The sequence below is a fragment of the Saccopteryx leptura genome, chromosome 6, assembly GCF_036850995.1.
Source record: "Saccopteryx leptura isolate mSacLep1 chromosome 6, mSacLep1_pri_phased_curated, whole genome shotgun sequence".
NCBI lineage: Eukaryota > Metazoa > Chordata > Mammalia > Chiroptera > Emballonuridae > Saccopteryx > Saccopteryx leptura.
The window spans coordinates 147,754,917-147,776,734 of record NC_089508.1 but is presented as its reverse complement, the minus strand read 5'-3'; the positions used below and the strand labels follow the sequence as shown (position 1 = coordinate 147,776,734).

General features: G+C 39.8%; 1 protein-coding gene across 2 annotated transcripts in view; it reads left to right on the top strand.

The window, feature by feature from the left end:
* CDC42SE2 (CDC42 small effector 2) overlaps positions 1-21,818 on the top strand; it is a 140,554-nt gene that overhangs the window by 74,346 nt on the left and 44,390 nt on the right. For both annotated transcript variants that reach the window (XM_066388188.1, XM_066388187.1), the window contains exon 3: positions 19,397-19,712. In XM_066388188.1, coding sequence (XP_066244285.1) covers positions 19,659-19,712 — 54 coding nt within the window. In that variant the 5' untranslated portion in view covers positions 19,397-19,658. The remainder of the gene's footprint in view (positions 1-19,396; positions 19,713-21,818) is intronic.

The window sequence follows — 21,818 nt, the reverse complement described above, 5'->3', positions numbered from 1 at the left end:
GTAAGCAGGCAGGGTCGTTATACCCTAAGGTGACTTTGTATCAGAGACTTCCTTGTTTGTATATTGGATTAAAGGTTTTGATTTCTACACTATAAAATGGGGCAGACCAGGAGCTTGCGCTCTCTTGATTCCTGAGATTAGCATTAGAGAGGATAGCAGAGAAAGGCCACGTGGAGGAGAGGAGAAGCAGCCAAGATGGCTGACTGCTGAAGGAGAAGCCAGTTTGTGCAGAGAGAAGGAGTTGGGGAACAGAGGTGAATAAGGCTGGTGAGGTACAAATCTTTGATTCTAGGAAACTCGGATAAGTCAGTGGCTTTGGGAGCCCTGAATGGAAAGGAAAGTGTTTTCCCACTGTGTGTATTTCTTGCCCGCCTGGTGTAAGCTAGGATTAAAACTAATGGCCCACCAGTTCTTGGCTCTGTTATTTCATTATCGTCTGTCCAAATCAAATGCAAACCTGCACGGGCCAGGCAGCTGTGATGGAGGCCGCGGCTACTGGCCTTACAGCATACTTCTGTTATAGCAAATTAATCTTGTAAAAGTTTCTCCCAGCCAAAAAATTAGTGACAGCTAAAGGTACCTCATTTGTTTGGGGAAAATATCAAGTTGACAAAAAGTCCTGGAGCAGTTGTCACTAAGCAGGTAGTAATCAAATGTAAATCACAGTGATCATTTTCCTCTCTGGGGATGCATCTGAAACACAATATCAAAGCCAGTGTCTGCTCTGCCTGGCTCCACACCCAGCTCAATGGTTGCAGTTTGTATTTAGTTGACTTGCACATCCCCAAGAGATTGATAGGGGAGATCCAGCCCTGACTGAGAAGCATGAATTACACATGCTTCTCATTCTTTAAGCCTTTAATTACTTCTCCTCATCTTTTCTTTTGCAAAACAGACTTGGCAGCCAATTCAGTCAGTAACTAGGTATTGAGCAAGCATTCCCTTCTAAAAGTTTAATCCTTTGATACCCAGGGCCTTCCAAACTAAGAAGAGAAAACCTGACTAAATGCAATTTATTATATGAATGCTTTATTATTATTTTTTATAATTATATCTGATAGCTGAACTAAATTAGAATTATTTTCAGCTATCCATTTAAAGTCATCTATAATATATTCTATATTTTAGAATATAGATTCTCCCAGCCAAAAAATTATATTCTCCCAGCCAAAAAACTAGTGACAGCTAAAGATACCTCATTTGTTTGGGGAAAATATCAAGTTAACAAAAAGTATTGGAGAATATATAATAGATTCTATATTTTTAATCTTACTATATGGGTAGACATAAATTTATACATATATACATTTATATTTGCTTTTGAGGAAAATATGCCATTATTGTCAAAGTGTTGGTCAAGTAAGTTTGTAAATATGATATATAGGTTTGCTCGCTTATAGTTTGTATTGGGTGTGGGGGACAGCTGTAAGCAGGCAGGGTCCTTATAGCCTAAGGCTTAGTTTTAAGACTAAGCTTTTCCCCACACTCTTAACTGTTTGCATGGTGGGGGTGGTGCACTCTCATGAAGAATCCCATTATGCCTCAGATAAGTGACTTTGTGTCAGAGACTTCCTTGTTTGTATATTGGATTAAAGGTTTGGATTTCTACACTATAATGGAGAACAGAGAAAGGCCACTTGGAGGAGAGGAGAAGCAGCCAAGATGGCTGACTGCTGAAGGAGAAGCCAGTTTGTGCAGAGAAGGAGATGGGGAACAGAGGTGAATAAGGCTGGTGAGGTAGAAATCTTTGATTCCAGGAAACTCGGATAAGTCAGTGGCTTTAGGAGCCCTGAATGAAAAGGGAAGTGTTTTCCCACTTTGTGTATTTGTTGCCCGCCAGGTTCAAGCTAGGATTAAAAGTAATGGCCCACCAGTTCTTGGTTCCATTGTGTCATTACCGTCTGTCCGAATCAAATTCGAACCTGCCTGGACCCGGCAGCTGTGATGATGGCCATGGCCTTACACAAAGGGATTAATTTAATTGGCTTGAATAAGTTTTATTTTTACTGTACCTTACACTTCTCTTATTTCACTTTCCCTTTTAACATAAATTATAAACAGATTTATGTATTTTTGTATGTGTGCTACTCCCATCTAAGAAAGGGAGACTGACTATGTTGGGCAGATAAAATGTATTATGCTCACTTTGTTAAAGAGGCCATCGCCCAGGTGATATTAATGTGTGTTGGAGATCGTTGTAACCTGGGGCTTGGTTTTGGGATTAAGCCTTTCCCACCCTTTTTGCTGTAGGGCGGTACAATCCAATCATGCCTCAGAGAAGTGACTTTGTATTAGAGACTACCCTATTTTGTATATTGGATTAAAGGTTGTGAAGCTACACTATAAAATGGGGGCAGAACGGGACTTGACTCTTGGTTCCTGAGATTAGAAGAGAGCAGAGGAGAGCAGAGAAAGGCCACGTGGAGGAGGCCAGGAGAAGCAGCCAAGATGGCGGAGTGCTGAGTGAGATGCCAGTTTGTGTAGAGTTTGTATTTGGGATAAGGAAGGAGATGGGGAACTGAGGAGAATAAGTCTGGTGAGCTAGAAACCTTTGATTCTAGGAAACTCGGATAAGTCAGTGGCTTTGTGAGCACTGAGTGTGACTGGGTTTTGGAGCCCAGAGTGTATTTTTACTTGCCCGCCGGGTGCAAGGTAGGATTAAAGGCTATGGCCCACCAGTTTTTGGCTCCATGGTTTCTTTACCGACTGTCCGAATCCAATGCGAACCTGCAAAAGCCGGGCTGCTGTGATGGTGGCCCTGGCTGTGGCTTCTGGCTTTACAGACTATAATAATAATTTTTGTCCATTTGCACAAATGAGCATCAAGGAAGCTTGTTTTTGCTCACTTCTCTGGGTGGAGAGAAAAAAATACCCTATAATAATGATGATGATCATAGTAACAAAGTATTAATGTTTATTTAAACTTGGGTGCCAAGCACTATTCTAAGCAATTTAAGATTGCTCATTTAATCCTCATGTAAACCTTTGAAGTAGATACAGTTATAAACTCCATTTTATAGAACAGCAAAGTGTGACACCCAGAGGTGAAGTAGTCTGCTCAAGATCTTATAGCTAGTGAGTGGGAATACCAGGATTCAAATTTAGGCTGACTGGTGCAATCTGTGTTCTAAACTGCTACTCATACTGTCTCTGCAAGCTTGCACCTACATACCAATGTGCAGTATAAATGTGTACTCTCCATGTGGTATGAGAATCTAAGACAAGGAATTAAATTAAAACTTAGCTTGAATTTGTGAACTTTACTTTGTGGGTGTCTGAGCATTAGTAAAAGCAAATTGCTTATTGGGGATTCTTCCTCAACAAGGGAGCACTGGACTTTTACAGGAGAAACAACCTCTCAATCAAGATGAAATTATCATAAGAAACTTACAAAGAAACAGTTTAGCATGAGTGAGAGCAGACAATCCAGTAAAGCTAATTAGAAGACTAAGAATTGATTTAGCAGAGTAATCAGAAAAACACTAGAAATTAAGTCTATTTAAAGTGGTTAGCCTGACCAGGCAGTGGCGCAGTGGATAGAGTGTCAGCCTGGGACACAGAGGACCCAGGTTTGAAACCCCGAGGTCGCTGGCTTGAGCCTAAAGGTCGCTGACTTGAGGAGGCTCAAGCTGTAGCCCCCCCAGCCAAAGCACATATGAGAAAGCAATCAATGAACAACTGAGGAGCCACAACAAAGAATTGATGCTTCTCATCTTTCTCCCTTCCTATCTGCCCCTCTCTCTTTTTCTCTCTGAGAGAGAGACACACACACACACCAAGCCATGAACAACTAAGGTGTTCCAACGAATAACTGATGCTTTTCATCTCTTTCCCTTCCTGCCTGTCTGTGTCTCTCTCTCTCCTCTCGCTAATAAATGAAGTGTCTAAATGAAAACGACTTAAGACACCAAAGTAAGTGAATTTGTAAAAGAACCAAACAGAATTTATTAAGGTGAAAATTATGATTATTGAAATAAAAGTCAATAGTTGGGGGAAAATGTTGATAGCGAAAGTTAAATAGAGTAGAAACAAGTGAAAAAATCCTAAATAAATAGAAATGAATCTGAAACTAGAGAGCGCGGGCCGCATGCGGCCCCCTGAGGCCATTTATCCGGCCCCCGCCGCACTTTTGGAAGGGGCACCTCTTTCATTGGTGGTCAGTGAGAGGAGCATAGTTCCCATTGAAACACTGGTCAGTTTGTTGACTTAAATTTACTTGTTCTTTATTTTAAATATTGTATTTTTTCCCATTTTGTTTTTTTACTTTAAAATAAGATATGTGCAGTGTGCATAGGGATTTGTTCGTAGTTTTTTTTTATAGTCCGGCCCTCCAACGTTCTGAGGGACAGTGAACTGACCCCCTGTGTAAAAAGTTTGGGGACCCCTGCTAGAGAGTCAGTGAAACCGGAGTCAAATTTAAAGACAACCTTCAAAGCGTCCATATATAAAGAAGTTTACAGTTAAGAACAAAAGTTAGATTGATAGTTAGCTTCTCAGCAGACGAAGTAAAGGTCAGAATAACATCTGCAAAGGACTGGAAATAAAGTACTGTCAACAGGAATTCTATACTTAGTTGAACTGTCATGCAAGAATAAGGCCAAAATCTAGGCATGTGCTAATAGTGTATCTAAATGAAGGATACATGGGAGATTTCCATTCTATTTTAGCAACTCTTCTGTAAGTAAATTATTTTAAAATTAATATAAAACCCCCACAGTTTTAAGAGAAACAAACAGAAACTACTTGCAAATGACTACTAAAAAGTGTATACTATTGAAAAAAACTCTTAAAGTATTCAATATATACTTTATAATGAAGGAAGTTGAACTTTAAAGGGAGATTTGAGAGGTAGGAAACAATAGTGATCAAAGAAGTTGTTAAATGTGGATAAATATTAATCATCAACATCACTGTACACTTACATCTACTGAGTAGAAATATTTTATTACAGCAACATAGTGATATATAAGTACTAATATTTTTCTGGCCATCATTCTCCAGTTTGAAAGAGCTCATCTATAGTCTTCGCACAATGAATGAAAAAGGCCCAAACCAAGTTACATTTCATGAAATTTGAAAATTTTAAGAGTAAAGAGAAAACCTTTAAACCTTTCAGAGAAGAGAGAAACACATCACCTACAAAGTAGAGAACTTTAGAATGTCACCAGGCTTGTCAGGAGCAACTATGGAAGGTAGTAAACTGTAGCAATGCCTTTCAAATCCTGAAGAAAAGATCTTTAACTTGTATTTTGTATTCTGTATTCAACCAAATGATCAGATGGCAAATGCAAGGATTTAATTTTTTTCCTTCCAGGTATCCTTTCTAAGACACTACTGGAGTATATCATTTTAGAAAATAAACTGAAGATGATGAAAAAAGAAATGACAGTTCTAAGAAACAGGGCATCAGTATAGGGAAGGAACCGAGGGCACATGTCTAGAGAGCAGTGAGTTAGGATTGAAGCAAGAGGCCAGATGATTCTGTGAAAAAACTAAAAAGATTTGAAGAAGTACACCTATGGATATGTTCAAGTATTTGGAAATTGTAAGTCTTTAAAAGATCTAATTAAAGTGTTTTTCAGTTCTGATATAGGTTGATAGGAAAACTGAGGTAATACAAATCTCTTTCTTTTTTTTTTTTTTTCTGAGAGGGCAAGAAAGAGACAGGAAAGGAGAGAGAGGGAGTGATACAGTTGCTTTCACTTTAGTTGTACATTGGTTGCTTCTCTATATGCCTTGACCAGAGCTGAGCCGATGACTTTTGGGCTCAAGCTGGCGAGCTTTGGGATCATATGGACGATCCTTTGATCAAGCCAGTGACCTTTAGGTTTCAAACTGACAACCTCAGCTTTTCGGGTCCATGCTTTATCCACTGTGTCACCACCAGTTAGTCTCAGCAGTTATTAACCTCAAGGAAAACATAAGATATTTAAGAAAGGATAATTAATTCTAGTATGTTACTTGTATCAGCAGTGACAATAAACGTTGAATATTGATTCAACCAAAAATTATACTTATCTAGTAGCGATGATGATGATGAGGGTAGGAGGTTATGTTGACATGGAGACACAGACTCATCTATTTTAATAAGTCAGTTTATCTAAAACTTGATAACTTCAGAAATAGCAATAAGCATTATATATAGTAGCCAAGATATGGGAACAACCCAACTCTCCTTTGATGGATGATTGGATAAAGAAGCTGTGGTACATGTATATAGTGGAATACTAAGCCATAAAAAGATGAAATATTGCCATTTGGAATAATGTGAGTAGACTGGAAGAATATTATGCTAAATGAAATAACTCAGATGGAAAAGGACAAGAACTACACTGCTCACAAAAATTAGGGGGTACAGCTGATGCTCCAGTACTTTCAGCCTTTTGTATAGTGCATTTTCACCAATGAAATAAAAGTTGGGTTTGCATCTCATTTGCATAATCAAACAACTGTCTTTGTCTTGTCATTTTCTTTTTTTTTTTCCTGAAGCTGGAAACTGGGGAGATACAGTCAGACAGACTCCCGCATGCGCCCGACTGGGATCCACCTGGCACGCCCACCAGGGGCGACGCTCTGCCCACCAGGGGGCGATGCTCTGCCCCTGGGGGGGGGGTCGCTCTGCGCGACCAGAGCCACTCTAGCGCCTGGGGCAGAGGCCAAGGAGCCATCCCCAGCGCCCGGGCCATCTTTGCTCCAATGGAACCTTGGCTGCGGGAGGGGAAGAGAGAGACAGAGAGGAAGGAGGGGGGGTTGGAGAAGCAAATGGGCGCCTCTCCTATGTGCCCTGGCCGGGAATCGAACCCGGGTCCCCTGCACGCCAGGCCAACGCTCTACCGCTGAGCCAACTGGCCAGGGCCTCATTTGCTTTTCTGATGTCCTTGTTTAATAAAAAAAAATCAAATGCTTTTTTTAATAGCTTCATATTAATTTTTAAATATCCCCTAATTTTTGTGAGCAGTATATGATTTTACTCATATTTGGAATACAGAAGAAAAAGCAACAAACCATCAAAGAAAACACAAAAGAAGCAAACTCATAGGTACAGACAGCAGATTTGTGGTTACCAGAAGGGAAAAGGGGTGGGAGGGGAGGATAAAGAGGGTAAAGGGGTCAAGTACAGGGTGACAGAAAGACTAGACTTTGGTGGTGAGCACACAATAGAGTATACAGATGTCATATTATGAAGTTGTATACCTAAAGTTTATATGTTATTAACCAGTGTTATCCTAATACATTTAATTTAAAAAAAAAAAAGCCCTGGCAGGTTGGTTCAGTGGTAGAGCATCAGCCTGGCGTGTGAAAGTCCTGGGTTTGATTTTCAGTCAAGGCGTACACAGGAGAATCTTTTCCACCTCTCCCCCTCTCCACTTCTCTTTCTCTCTCTCTTCCTCTCTCATAGCCATGGCTCAAATGGTTTGAGCGAGTTGGCCCTGGGTGCTGAGTATGGCGCCATGTCCTCCCCTCAGGCACTAAAATAGCTCAGTTGCCCAAGCAATGGAGCATGTCCCAGATGGGCAGAGCATCACCTTGTAGGGGGCTTGCCTGGTGGATCCTGGTCTGGGCGCATGCAGGCAACTGTCTGCCTCCCTGCCTCTCATTTAATTTAAAAAAAAAAAAAAGGTTGAAACTGGGTTATAAAAGGAGAATAAAAGAAATAATAGCAGGCACATTACTTAAAATATCGAAAGAAACATCTTGGTAAGTTAATTACCAGCTTAACAGATGAAGAGGGCTATAATCCAGAAATTTGCTGTGTTTTTTTTTACAGTGACAGAGAGTCAGAGAGAGGGATAGACAAGGACAGACAGACAGGAATGGAGAGAGATGAGAAGCATCAATCATCAGTTTTTCGTTGCGACACCTTAGTTGTTCATTGATCGTTTTCTCATATGTGCCTTGACCACAGGCCTTCAGCAGGTGGAGTAACCCCTTGCTCGAGCCAGCGACCTTGGGTCCAGGCTGGTGAGCTTTGCTCAAACCAGATGAGCCTGCGCTCAAGCTGGCGACCTTAAGGTCTCGAACCTGGGTCCTCCGCATCCCAGTCCGATGCTTTATCCACTGCACTACTGCCTGGTCAGGCGAGATTTGCCATTTTTAATAGCTTTCTATTACTTATTATATATGTGCTTGTATAATTTTAAATAACAGAGAGGAGTTGTTTAAAAGGACTTGTAAGAAAGTATTTGGCAGGATGGTTTTGTTCAGAGAACTGCAAATAGTAGGATTTAATTTGTATATGTATTAGTAAACAGTGTATGGTGATGCCACCAAGACAGCTGCCATAGAAACTTAGGGAAGAGACAGTGAATTCAGTTCTGCAAATACTGTGTGTAAGATTACTGGGAGAGCATGTGAGATGTTCATTAGCAGGTGGATATAAAGGTCTACCTAGACTCAGGAGAAAAGTTCAGAGTGGTGATATAGATTTCAGTTCATCAAGTAGTATATCAAGAACCTACTGTGTTGGACCTGTGGTGGCGCAGTGGATAAAGTGTCGACCTAGAATGCTGAGGTTGCCAGTTCAAAACCCTGCACTTGTCTGGTCAAGGCACATATGGGAGTTGATGCTTCCTACTCCTCCCCCCTTTCTCTCTCTCTCTCTCTCCCTCTCACTCTCTCTCTTCTCTAAAATGAATAAATAAAATAAATTTTTTTTAAAAAAAAGAACCTACTGTATGTCACGTATCACATCATTATTTATAACTAGGCAGATAAAAAAGGGTTTAAGGAGAGTGGATAAAGAGATTGAAAAGGGAGAAACTGCAAGAAAGGAAGAAAGAAAGTAGCAGGAAAGGAAAAGGAGGAAGATTATTAAAGAGAGGGAAAGATAAAGCATGGCAGTCATACTTATACAAGGAGTAGTCAAGAATGGGAGAGTAGTTTTCTTGTTATTTTCCTTGTGTGCTTATACTGAAAACTCAAGTATGAGCAAATATAAAATATTCTCTCTAATATCCCCACCATAATGATATGTGCATGTTTTATTTATTTATTTATTTATTTATTTATTTATTTATTTAAGTGAGAGGAGGGGAGATAGACTCCCCCATGCACCCTGACCAGTATCACCTGACAACCCATCTGGGGCCGATGCTCAAGTACCGAGCTATCTTTAGCTCCTGAGGCCGACACACTCGGACCAACTGAGCTATCAGCACCTGAGGCCTGCTCTCGAACCTGTTGAGCTGTGGGAGGGGAAGAGGGAGAGAACAGGGAGAGGGAGAAGGAGAGAAGATGATGGTTGCCTCTTCTGTGTGCCCTGACCAAGAATCGAACCTGGGACATCCATATGCTGGACCAATGCTCTGTCCACTGAGCCACCAGCCAGGGCCTCTTTTGTTTTTAAATACTTGAGATTTAATAAAAAAGGAAGAGGAAGATATCAGAAAGAAAAAGCCTGAGTAGACTATAAACATTTCCTACCTGTACCTATAAACTGTTAATGTCCCAGTTAGTTTATAAAAGTAAATCTAAATGAAACTGTATGGGATGATAGGTTTACAATCTTTTTTTTTTTTGTATTTTTCTGAAGCTGGAAACAGGGAGACAGTCAGACAGATTCCCACATGAGCCCGACTGGGATCCACCCAGCACGCCCACCAGAGGGCGATGCTCTGCCCATCCGGGGCATCGCTCTGTTGCGACCAGAGCCACTCTAGCGCCTGAGGCAGAGGCTATCTTTGCTCCAATGGAGCCTTGGCTGAGGGAGGGGAAGAGAGAGACAGAGAGGAAGGAGAGGGGGAGGGGTGGAGAAGCAGATGGGCGCTTCTGTGTGCCCTGGCCGGGAATGAACCCGGGACTTCTGCACGCCAGGCTGACGCTCTACCACTGAGCCAACTGGCCAGGGCCAGGTTTATAATCTTGAGATAGAGAAAGAAAACCTTAAGTAAGATAAATCCCTAATCTGTGATGAAAGTTGACATTTGATTACCATACATAGGACTTTAGCTTCTATATGAAAGTTATAAACAGAGTTAAAAAACAAAAGTGATGCAACAAATTACATGTAAAACTGTACACTGAAAAACGACAAAATACTGGATGTGACATGCATGTTGATGGATTAGAGCACTGTCCAAATAATTGTTAGAATAAATGCAATCCTATCCTAATCACAGGAGACCTTTTTATTTTGGGGGGGCAGAAATTGGCAAAATGATTTCAGAATGTATATGAAAATGCAAAGGACCCAAACAATCCAAACCAGTCTTGAATAATCTGGAAGACTTATCATGCCAACTTTAAGTCTTAGTGTGAAACTACAGTAGTCAAGACAGTGTGATACTGGCATAGGCACGGGACAGACCAAATACACAGCCCAGGAATGGACCCAGACTTACACAGCCATTTGATTATTTATTTACTTTTGATTTGGTTATTTATTTATTTATTTACTTTTAAGAGAGGAGGCAGAGAAAGGGGGTAGTGTGTGGAGGGGAAAGCATCAATGCGTAGTTGCTTCTCACATGTGCCTTTACCAGGCAAGCCGGGGACTTTGAACCAGCGACCTCAGTGTTTCAGGGTGACGCTTTACCCACTGTGCCACCACAGGTCAGGCCATTTGATTTTCTTTTTTCTTTTTGCGAGAGAGAGGGAGGAACAGACGTGGACAGACATGAAGGGAGAGAGATGAGAAGCTTCGTTGCAGCACCTTAGTTGTTCATTGATTGCTTTCTTAAGGCCATTTGAGTTTTAATAAAAGTGCCAAATCAGTTCAGTAGATAAAAGATATCCTTCAACACAGTAACTGGAACTACTGGATATACATGTCAATAAAGTAACCTTTGACCTTTACATCACCAAAAATATTCAAATACTAAAAATGGATTGTAGCCCTAAAAGTAAAAGCTAGAAGTTCTTGAGAAAGAAATAGGAGAAGATCTTTATATTTTGTAGATAGGCAGAATTTTCTTAAAATACAAAAAGCACAAATATAAAAGATAAAATTGATAAATAGACTTCATCACATTAGAAAACCAAAACTCTTTGAAAGATACTGTTAAAAAGAAAAACAAATACCAGGAAAAAAAACTACAATGCATATAATAGACAAAAAGGGCTGTATCTAGAATATATAAAGAACACAGCTGAATAAAACAGCTAAATTAAAAATAAGCAAAAGATGGGAATATACTTAACCAAAAAATATATATGGTCAACAAGCATATGAACCGACTAAATAGCATTAGTTATCAAGAAAGAGAAAATTAAAACCACAGCGAAATAATACTTCATACTTGCTAGGAAAACTAAAATTGAAAAGACTGGTGATACCAAGTTTTGGTAGGATGTGGAACAACTGTTGGCACAACATCAAAATGGCATACAACTGCTTTGGAAACTGGTGCACAGTTTCTTATAAAGTTAAAATTATAGCTATAGTATGACCTAGCAATTCTCCTAAATATTTACTTAGGAGAAATGAAAATTTCTGTTCATACAAACACTCGTGCATGAAAGTTTATACCAGCTTTATTTGTAAGAGCCACTAAGTTGGGAAGACAGTAAATACCCATCAGCAGATGAATGGTTAAACAAATTGTATTGTATCTATACAGTGGAAATCTACTTAACAACAAAAGAATGAACTAATATAGGCAGGACAGATCTCCAAAACATATTGAATGAAAGAAGCCAGATTTTTTAAAAGTACATGATATACAATCACATTTACGTGAAATTATAGGAAAGACAAAACTATTATCAGTTATTTTACACAGAAGAAAACAATTACCCCATTTATTTTAATAGTACATGTACCCCTATATGTACATTCTGTAAATGAATTCAGGGAGAAATGTTGCATTTGAACTTGGATTAGCCACAGAAAAATAGATCTATGATAAGTATATAGTTTGAAAGCTGTTCATAAAATGGTTTTTTTTCCCCTCCAATAGGATCTTGTGCAAATCAATATCAAAGAACCGTTTTAACTAGATTGGAATAGACTGAATGCTAATGGAGCTATGAATAAGCTTTATTGATAATTCAAACTTGGTTGTTGATGAGTAATTTTTGTATTTCTGGCAGAAACCTCTTCCCTCACCCCCAACTGCAGTAATTTTACAAAGTCTTGCACAGTCTCTAGCAAGAATGTTTGTTTTTACTTGGTTCTGTATTTTACACTTCTAGCTCTGATCTTCATTACTTTACTATTATCGACTGGAAACTGTTAGTATTTGCTTCTTTTACTTGTATTGTTTCATTTAAATTGATATTAACAAATATATAGAAAATTGCATAGAATGGTGATTTTCAACTGGTGTCCTACAAGAATTCTAAAAACATGCAATACCTAACTATTGTATTTAGTTGATAACAGCCTATACAACAATAACCATCCAGTGTGAATGAATTAAAATTGTACCTATATTTTTGTCAGATTGGCAAAATATATATTTTTTGGTGTACTGCAGGATTTTAGTAATTAGTTTGTATGCCATGAGACAAAAAGGGTTGAAAATTGCCGGCATAAACCATAAGTGTACTATTTAATAAATAATTGCAAAGTAAGTAGCTGTGTAACTACCACCAGGTCCAGAGGTGGAATATTGTCAACATTCCAGGAACCCTGACATATCCCTTCCTCTGCTTAGTCCCTGCCTGCAGCACCAGAGGTAGCCACTCTTTTTACTTTTATTATAATAATTTTCTTGGTTTACCTATGTGTGCACTTCTAAACAAAATTGTTTAGTTTAACTTGTTTTTGAGATTCATACAAGTGAAACCATTTCATGTATATTATTTTGTGCTTTGCTTCTTACCCTCAGTAACTTATCAGTGAAAGTTACCCAAAATGTTTCATGAAGCTACAGTTCAGTTCCATTCTTGTAGTATTCATTTGTATATTTTTGTAATATACCACAATTTATTTTTTTCATAATATTTTTTCTAGGTTTCTTAAAACTTTGCAGCTACTACAAATTATTTATTCTTGCTACTTCATTCTTTTCTTTGCTATTTTAATTAAAAAAAAAAGCATATCATAATAAAAGCATATCACTATAACTCTTTATAATATATACACAGTGCCTTCATGAAGTATGTCATCTAAGATTGGTTCTCATTTCAAGACCTGTGACATTGGCAGTGTAGCATTGCATTTTATAACTGGTGATAGAGCTTGTCATATGCCCAAGCTAAGTTTCTAAAAATTAATGAAGTCTAATAATTGCCACATCTTTTATTTCATAGTATAAATTCTAAGCTTTGATTCTGCTTTAAACAAACTGAGCATGCTTAATATCTCACCCGAATTCTTTTATGGTCAGCAACACAACTATCTGCACAGGTAAACAGCTGATATCTGCAGCATTTGATTTAGGTGCAGAAAGTGAGGAAGTAGCTGATGATGACTAGTTTTTTTTGTTTTGTTGTTGTTGTTTTTTTTGTATTTTTCTGAAGCTGGAAACTGGGAGAGACAGTCAGACTCCCGCATGCGCCCGACCGGGATCCACCCGGCACGCCCACCAGGGGCAATGCTCTGCCCACCAGGGGGCGATGCTCTGCCCCTCCCAGAGCCACTCTAGCGCCTGGGGCAGAGGCCAAGGAGCCATCCCCAGCGCCCGGGCCATCTTTGCTCCAATGGAGCCTTGGCTGTGGGAGGGGAAGAGAGAGAGAGGAAGGAGGGGGGGGGGTGGAGAAGCAGATGGGCGCTTCTCTTATGTGCCCTGGCCGGGAATCGAACCCGGTCCCCCGCACGCCAGGCCGGCGCTCTACCGCTGAGCCAACCGGCCAGGGCTGACTAGTATTTTTGACACAAGATACTACTACACTTTTTTACTCATGGTATTTTAAAATCAAGAGGGTGAGCTTTTAGTTCAAGGAAGCTCTGCCAGTCACTAAGTGGATTGATAACTCACTTCAAGCTTTTCTAGCTTTAACCAGGCAGTGGCACAGTGGATAGAGCATCGGAATGGAACGTGGAGGACCCAGGTTTGAAGCCCCAAGGCTCGTCAGGCTTGAGTGTGGGCTTACCAGCTTGAGCGCGGGGTCGCTGGCTTGAGTGTGGGATCATAGACATGACCCCATGGTTGCTGGCTTGAGCCCAGGGTCACTGGCTTGAGCAAGGGGTCACTTGCTCTAGCTGCCCCACCCCAAGACACATAAGCAAAAGCAATCAATGAACAACTAAGGAGACTAAGGATTCGTAACGAAGAATTGATGCGTCTCATCTCTCTCCCTTTCTATCTGTCCCTCTCTCTCTCTGTCTCTGTCACACACCACACACACAAAAGCTTTTCTAAAATCTGTGAGTTGGTGAAATACTCTCTGGTGCAGTAGATCAGTCTGCACTGCTGTTATTATGTGCGGAATGTGCTGAGCTGTGTGTAAAGCCAAGTTCACATGTTAATGTTGCAAAGTAACACTCCTTTTGTTATCTTAAGATTTAAAAAGGTATAAAGTTTTCAAAATAGACATATTTTAAGTAGCTTTCAGCTGAAGTGAAAGTAACTATATTATTAGTGGCAGTGTTGAAATTTTTTGTGACAAATTCAATACTTCTCTAAAGGCATTTATATAAATGTTTTAAGTATATACAGTTTTGAAAGAAAAATTCTGAAAAGGAAGTTTGTTTAGAAAAGCAAGAGTGGCCCTGGCTGGTTGGCTCAGCGGTAGAGTGTTGCCCAGCACGTGGAAGTCTGGAGTTTGATTTCCGGTCAGGACACACAAGAGAAGTAACTATCTACTTCTCCACTCCTCCTCCTTCTCTCTCTTTGTCTCTTCTCCTCCAGCAGCCATGACTCAAATGGTTTGAGCATGTTGGCTGGGACACTGAGGATGGCTCCATGGCCTCGCCTCAGGCACCAAAAATAGCTTGGTTGCCAAGCAACAGTAGTGACCCCAGATGGGCAGAGCATCACTGGGTAGGAGGCTTGATGGGTGGATTCCAGTCAGGTTGTGTGCAGGAGTCTGTCTCTGCCTCCCTACCTCTCATTTAAGAAAAAAAAGAAAAGCAAGAAGATGGAAAATGTATTGGTATGACATTCTTAGGCACATCTAAAACATTTTAAGATTTATATATTTACTTAATAAAAACCCATGGAGTTGCAAGCATCCCCTTGGTTTGAATATATGCTGTGGCAGATCTATTTTCTAGGTGGAAATGCTTAAGTAAAGCTGTATATCCTTTCTGCCTCATCTATGAAAATAGAAGCACAAATTATTGTACTTCAAACAGTTATTTTTACACTGAACATTATGAAAGGAAATAAGGCCCTGGCCGGGTAGCTCGGTTGGAGCATTGTCCCGATATACCAAGGTTGTGGGTTCCCTCCCTGGTCAGGGCACATACAAGATGCAACCAATGAATGCAGAAATAAGTGAAACAACAAATTGTGTTTTTCTCTTTCTCTTTCTTCCCTCTTTCTACCCTGCTTCTCCCCTCCCCCCCCCCTCCTTCCCCTTTCTTTCTCTCTCTAAAATTAATACCTTAAAAAGAAAGGGGAAATACTATGAATGTCATTTTCATATATTCAATAGTACATGGGTTGGGAAAATATATATATTTTAATTCTCAAAATAAAGAATGGCTTTAATTGGGATGGAAATTTGAATTTGGAGAAATGTGATATGGTAAAGTATTATGGATTATAAGTTAGGGAGCCATTTATTAATTTTAAGTATCAAACAAGGAATATATATATTTTGAAAAATATATATCTTTCAATATAAAAATTAATATTTGAAGGTGGTTTCTGGCAAAGATAAATTATAAATTAAAAGGAAATTGCCTATCTCTACATGTAGATGAGAAAATATGATGGAATAAATTAAACAATATACAGTGATACCTCGGTTCTCGAACGCCTTGACTTTCGACCAAATCGGTATTCGACCAGGAAATTCGAGAAAATTTTGTCTTGGAATCCGAACAAATATTTGGAACTCGAACGTCCGAGATTAGCCGAGTTGAGCCGAATGCCGTTCATTCGGCCGAGCACGCCTTGCCTGCGTCATCAGTGTGAGTCACGCTTTGTCACGCTTTGTGGAGAGAGAGAATCACGTTTTTGTGGAGAGAGTCACGCTTTGTGGTGAGAGTGACGCTTTGTGGTGAGAGTCACGCTTTGTGGTGAGACTCACGCTTTGTGGAGAGACTCACGCTTTGTGCACGCTTTGTACACTGAATTTAACCCTTAGACATGGGTCCAAAGAAAGCCAGAAGTGGTAATGCAGACAAAGGTAAGCGGAAAGCTGTGAGAACAACGATTGAGCTGAAAAAAGAAATCATTGCCAAATATGAACAGGGCACACGTGTTTCAGATCTGTCTGCTGAGTATGGCATGCCAAGATCTACTATCTCAACTTTCCTTAAGAATAAAGCTGTTATAAAGGCTGCCAATGTTGCCAAAGGTGTTACATTGTTAACAAAGCAAAGGCCTCAGATAATGGAGGAAATGGAGAAGCTGCTTCTTATTTTCATTAAAGAAAAAGAGTTAGCAGGTGACAGCATCAATGAAGTCGTTATTTGTGAGAAAGCACCAGTAAATAGGCATATTTTTGGGGCTTGGAACAAATTAATCCAGTTTCCATTATTTCCTATGGGTTTCATTGTTTCAGTTCTCGAACAATTTGGTTCTCGACCGTTCTCCCGGAACGAATTATGTTCGAGAACCGAGGTATCACTGTACTTTAAAACATCAGACTTCAAATAAATAGACTTTAAAACATGAGAATAGCTCTATATCTGTATGTGCTACGGCAGTAATGAATATAAAGTAGTTTCAGTTTCAGACAAAATTATATTCTTATAGAATTGGTTAAAGGAGATTTCATTTCACAATGAATTCTTAATGACCAAGGTCTTTGATTCAGGGTGGAATTAAACTTGTTAAATAGCAACAGTGAAATAATGTTCATGACACTGTCAATTGAGCCCTTTGCTCTTATATTCTTGCAAGGAAGGAATACATAAAACATACTGTACTTTTAAGCTTACAAACTTTCACAGTATTTACCCAATAAAGTGGATAAAGCCAATTCCTTGTTTTGGAGTTTGGGTGAGATGAAGAATGTTCATTCCTGCTTGAAAATAAGTATCCCAGGTTCTGAATTTTAACTGTGGCAAGAATGTAAGTTTTCTTCCTTCTGATTTTACTCCTTGAACATATGTCATTGTCATTTAGTTAGAGAACTGGTCTGTTGGACTTTGTGGAATCAGGATCCCAGATTCATGTTTTATTACTACCTACGTTTGTGATATTGAGCATATATGTGCTTATCTTCATTGAAGATCTTTCTCTATACAAACAACTGTCATTCCTGTCTCACCAAGTTTAGTCATGGCTTTGGGGAAAGCAAAAATGAGGAATTGCATTTCACTTAGTGCTCAGGGTTCTCTGATCCTATAATATTATACATGTTATTGATTATAGTTGGTGTAGCTATAAATGAATGAGATCTCTTTCAAAAGTTGATAAATATATGAGCAAAAATATTAACTTTGAATAATTAAATTAATACATCTTTGGTCTTTTCATTTCAAGGATGGCTTCTTTATTTCCTGTATTTACTACCTTATTTTATTATTATTACTGTTATTATTTTACCTTTTTAAGTGAGAGCGAGGAGCTAGACATTCTCCCAAATGCACCCCTACCGGGAGCTACCCATCAACCCCTGTCTGGGGCCAGTGCTCAAATAAACTGAGCTATCCTCACAGCCTTGGGCAGAGACTCAAACCAGTTGAGCCGCTGGTTGCGAGAGGGGAAGCAGGAGAGGAGAGGGAAGCAGACAGTTGCTTCTCTCTCTCCCTCTCTCTCTCTCTCTCTCTCATTCTCTCTCTCTCTTTAAGATTTTATTTGTTAATTTTAGAGAGGAGAGATAGAGAGAAAAGGGGGGAGAGCAGGAAACATCAACTCCCATATGTGCCTTGGCCAGGCAAGCCCAGGGTTTCAAACTGGTGACCTCAGCACTCCAGGTTGGTGATTTATCCACTGTGACACCACAGGTCAGGCCATAGTCACTTCTCATGTGTGCCCTGATCAGGGATCAAACTCGGGATGTCCGCATGCTGGGCTGATACTCTTCACTGAGAGCCATCCAGGGCCCTGCCATATCTTTAAAAATTTAACATCTGGAATTCTTGCAGATACTTTCTGTACATGTGAACTCTGTTTCTCTCCTGTCACTCAGTTCTCAACTTATGGTAATCTGATTTCTATTCAGGCTACTTCACTAAAACTGCTGTAGCCAGGCCACCAAGTGTCATTTGAATAGATAGTTCTCAGTCTCTGCTGTCTCAGTGGCACTTAATGCTGTTACCAACGTCCTCCTTATACAGACTCCAGTGACTCTGCACTAGCTACAACTGTTCCTTCTCTTTCTGATAACACCCCATCCTCCTTTGCAGACTTCTCTTTTTTTCTACCCATCTTTTAAATGCTGCTGCTTCTTTTTGTCTTTTTGCTTCTTATGATACTGTTTTCCCTAGAATTTGGCATTCATTGGTTCAGTTATAATCTGCTGATGATTTCAGGAATTCTTGGCTTCATAGCTATATATCCAGCTGTGTCCTGGACATTTTCACTTGAGGGTTGTAGTAGCCCGCAGGTGATATAAGCCTGTGTCAGGCTGAAGAAGGACAACTGCTGCTTTGCAAAACCAAACATCAGATGTACGGGTCAAACTGGTTTTAGGGATGACTGGAACTAGACTTCCTCCCTCTCTCTTGTTGCTGCTTGTCAGCATTATAATCTCAGAACCTTCTTCTGCATGGAATTTGGAACATGGCTAAGGTCAGTGTTCAAGTCTAGAACTTGTCAGTCAAAAGATAGGTGCATCCTGTTCGCCTCCAGATAGGAGAGTGCCTCACATGGATTCTGATTGATGCAGCTGTCCACCTCAGGATATAAAGTGTTTTGACTGATGCTCATTCTGGTGGGGCAGGCGGCAGGGGGTAGGGGGGCAGGGACCTAATGTTTCGATTCAGAGTGAAGCCTGACCTAATACCCCTTCATCTTTCATGCACAATTTTAATTTTAATGGAGAATATGATAATTTTGTCTGGAATTACTGAGTGTATTGTTATGCCAGTACTATATAGGTTGTTTTTGAGAACAAAGGACTCAGTTGAAGAAACTGATATGAAAATGATCTTTCTTTTTGGTATTAGAGACTATTGTATGGTAATCATGGTGTTCGAATTAGTGATTTAAAATAATTTATACTCTTATAGTCATCAAAGAGAATACTCTGAGAAGCAGGGGTTCCCATCTTTCACTGCCACCCCTAACACCTGATTCTGCAAAAAGACATGAAAAAATTTAAATTTCAAGTTTTGTTCAAGTGTTTACTTTTTGGGGGAAATTTATTCTTAATTTTATCACAGATTTAAGAAGTAAAAGCTTCTAGGGATACATAAAGTAACTTCTTTTCTTTTACTTTTTTTTTCTAGACTACCTGAGTCAAGATAACGTACATACACCTTCCTGGTGGTTCAGAAACGAATCTCTGTAACAAGCAAAGAAAGGAAATATTCTGTCTTTTTCTTTATTACATTGCCAGTATAAGATACTTCTAGGAACAAAAACGGAGAAGTAGTAGAATTATTTTTACATCATCGGACATCCATTGTACCGAGGAGTGTGCTTTGTGAAGCTTCCCGAGTGGAGATTTGGAAACTTCCTTGGTGCTCTTTCACACTTTGGACTGTAAGCATGAGTGAATTCTGGTTATGTTTCAACTGCTGCATTGCAGAGCAGCCGCAGCCCGTAAGTATGGGGTCAGTGCGGACGGCCTGGGTGTGCTCGGGGCGTGCCCCTGGTGCCATGCTGAGCCCCTGTCTGGGCACCCACCCCACTGCAGGGCGGCTCTACGGAGTGTCACAGAGTAGTTCAGTGGAACTCTGGACATCTGGTTTAAAAAAGGGGGGGGGGATTTTTTTTTCCAGTAAATACTATCTGTCAAGAACTGTACTAGACCACTGTGCATGACTGAGAAGGTTGTGGTCTTCTACCACGTAGGTGGCTTCTGAGAAGGAGCAGGGACACCACATTTGAGGTGAAACAGCCCAGTCGGCTTTGGAAAGGGTGGGAAGGTGACAGTCAGGCCAGAGGGCACTCACATTCTTGCAGTTTACCCTCTCATTTTTTTCATAGCAACCCTAGGAGGAAGATACCGTGATCATATTTTTCAGTTAAAATAGATTTAGATTTTTTCCCAAAGTCACATTTAGATAGTAAGTGGTCTTGGCTGTCTTCTTGGTCCATGCCCTACTTCTCTGTGCTTCCTGAACTGTGCACATATTGTTACTTCTGCCTCCTCAGCCTCTGGCCCTCTAACCTCCTATTTTCTGTGGGTTTAGATCAAAAGTCACCTCTACGTCTTCCCCAGCTCTCTCCTGACTTACCTAGTACTCATCTGTGTTCCCAGCAGCCCTTTAGTTCACGTCTCTGTTATAGCATGGAACTTCCTGCATAGTGAATAATTGTTCTGTCTCTTCCCACAACATTTTTAATTCTTCATTGGCCCTTACCATATTTACTTTATATCTAAAGGATCAAATCTAATACCTTGGAGAATCTATTATGTGCTGGCTGGCTGAATAAGTGATATTGTTTGTTTAGTTTGTTTGTAACACTGTAAAAGGCAGCATGAGATATAATCTTAAGGTCTTCTCAGGTCTTTTCCCAACCTTTTCCTGGGTATGTACGGTCACTTTCCAATTTTCCTTACATATGCAGTTGTTTTTGAATGTCCTCATCTGTTATGTCTAGTTACCAAAAGGAGGGGGAAAATGAAAAATGAAAGGTAGGGGGAGGAGAAGAATAGATGCTGGCTTTTAAAATCCCCTGGAAGTCACAGCAGCCAAATGAAGAGTGACTTGCAACAGTGTTGAGATGTGTACAGACAGTGCCTGCCTGCCTCTGTCTGCTCTTCTGTGATCAGAAGCAGATATTTTTGGAGGACCAGGTCCTTGTGCCCAGTCTGGATACCATAAACTGTGTGCAAGGTGTGCGAGGAACACAGCAAGTGTCAGCTGATGGGTGACTGCTACTGTGCTAAGAACTGACACCGACTGAAATGAGCTGGTTTCCCTTCTGAGCCTTCCCTGGAAGTTGGCCTTGAACAGACTCCAGAGTTCTAAACTAGTTGCTGATTCCGCCCCTGTGGTGCTTGGGGTGGGATGCAGATCCTGGTACCACTTTTCTACCATCTTGTCGCTCACTGCTTTTATAATTTTGTTTATACATTTAGCTCCTTGATTGAAGTATGGAAGATTGGTTGATTTGTGTGGTATGAAGTAGGAGGGTTAACTATTCTTTTATGCTAATCAGCTATTTAAAGACAGTTCATTGACTAGCCAATATTTTTATTAGTGATTTAAAATGTCATCTTTGTTATGTACTGCACTCTCATATATTTGAGTCCATTTCTGACATGAATTTTATTTTTTTGGTCCATGTATTTCCACTTGTGCCATAGCCATACTGTTTGAATTGCTGCTTTTACTTAGTGTATTTTGCTGTTTCATAGACAAAATCTCTTTCATAGATGTTTTTCAGCTGTATTGATAATGTCTTATTTTTTAAGCAGGTCTGTTATACAGGCCCTTAATCTTTTCATGTTGTTCTTCACATGAGAGATTTCATAATGCATATTTTTATAGGTATTTCCTTTAGGATTGCATTAAATTTAAAGTTTAATTGGATGAGAATTGACATCTTTAAAATATCTCATTGAGAAACATGTCATGGCTTCATCTATATAGACCTTTTCACATTCTTTTAGTGAAGCTTAAAATTTTTATTAACTTTTTCATAATTTTTAGATGTGCTGTAGGTATTTCATGGATTTATATTACTATTCTGCATGAA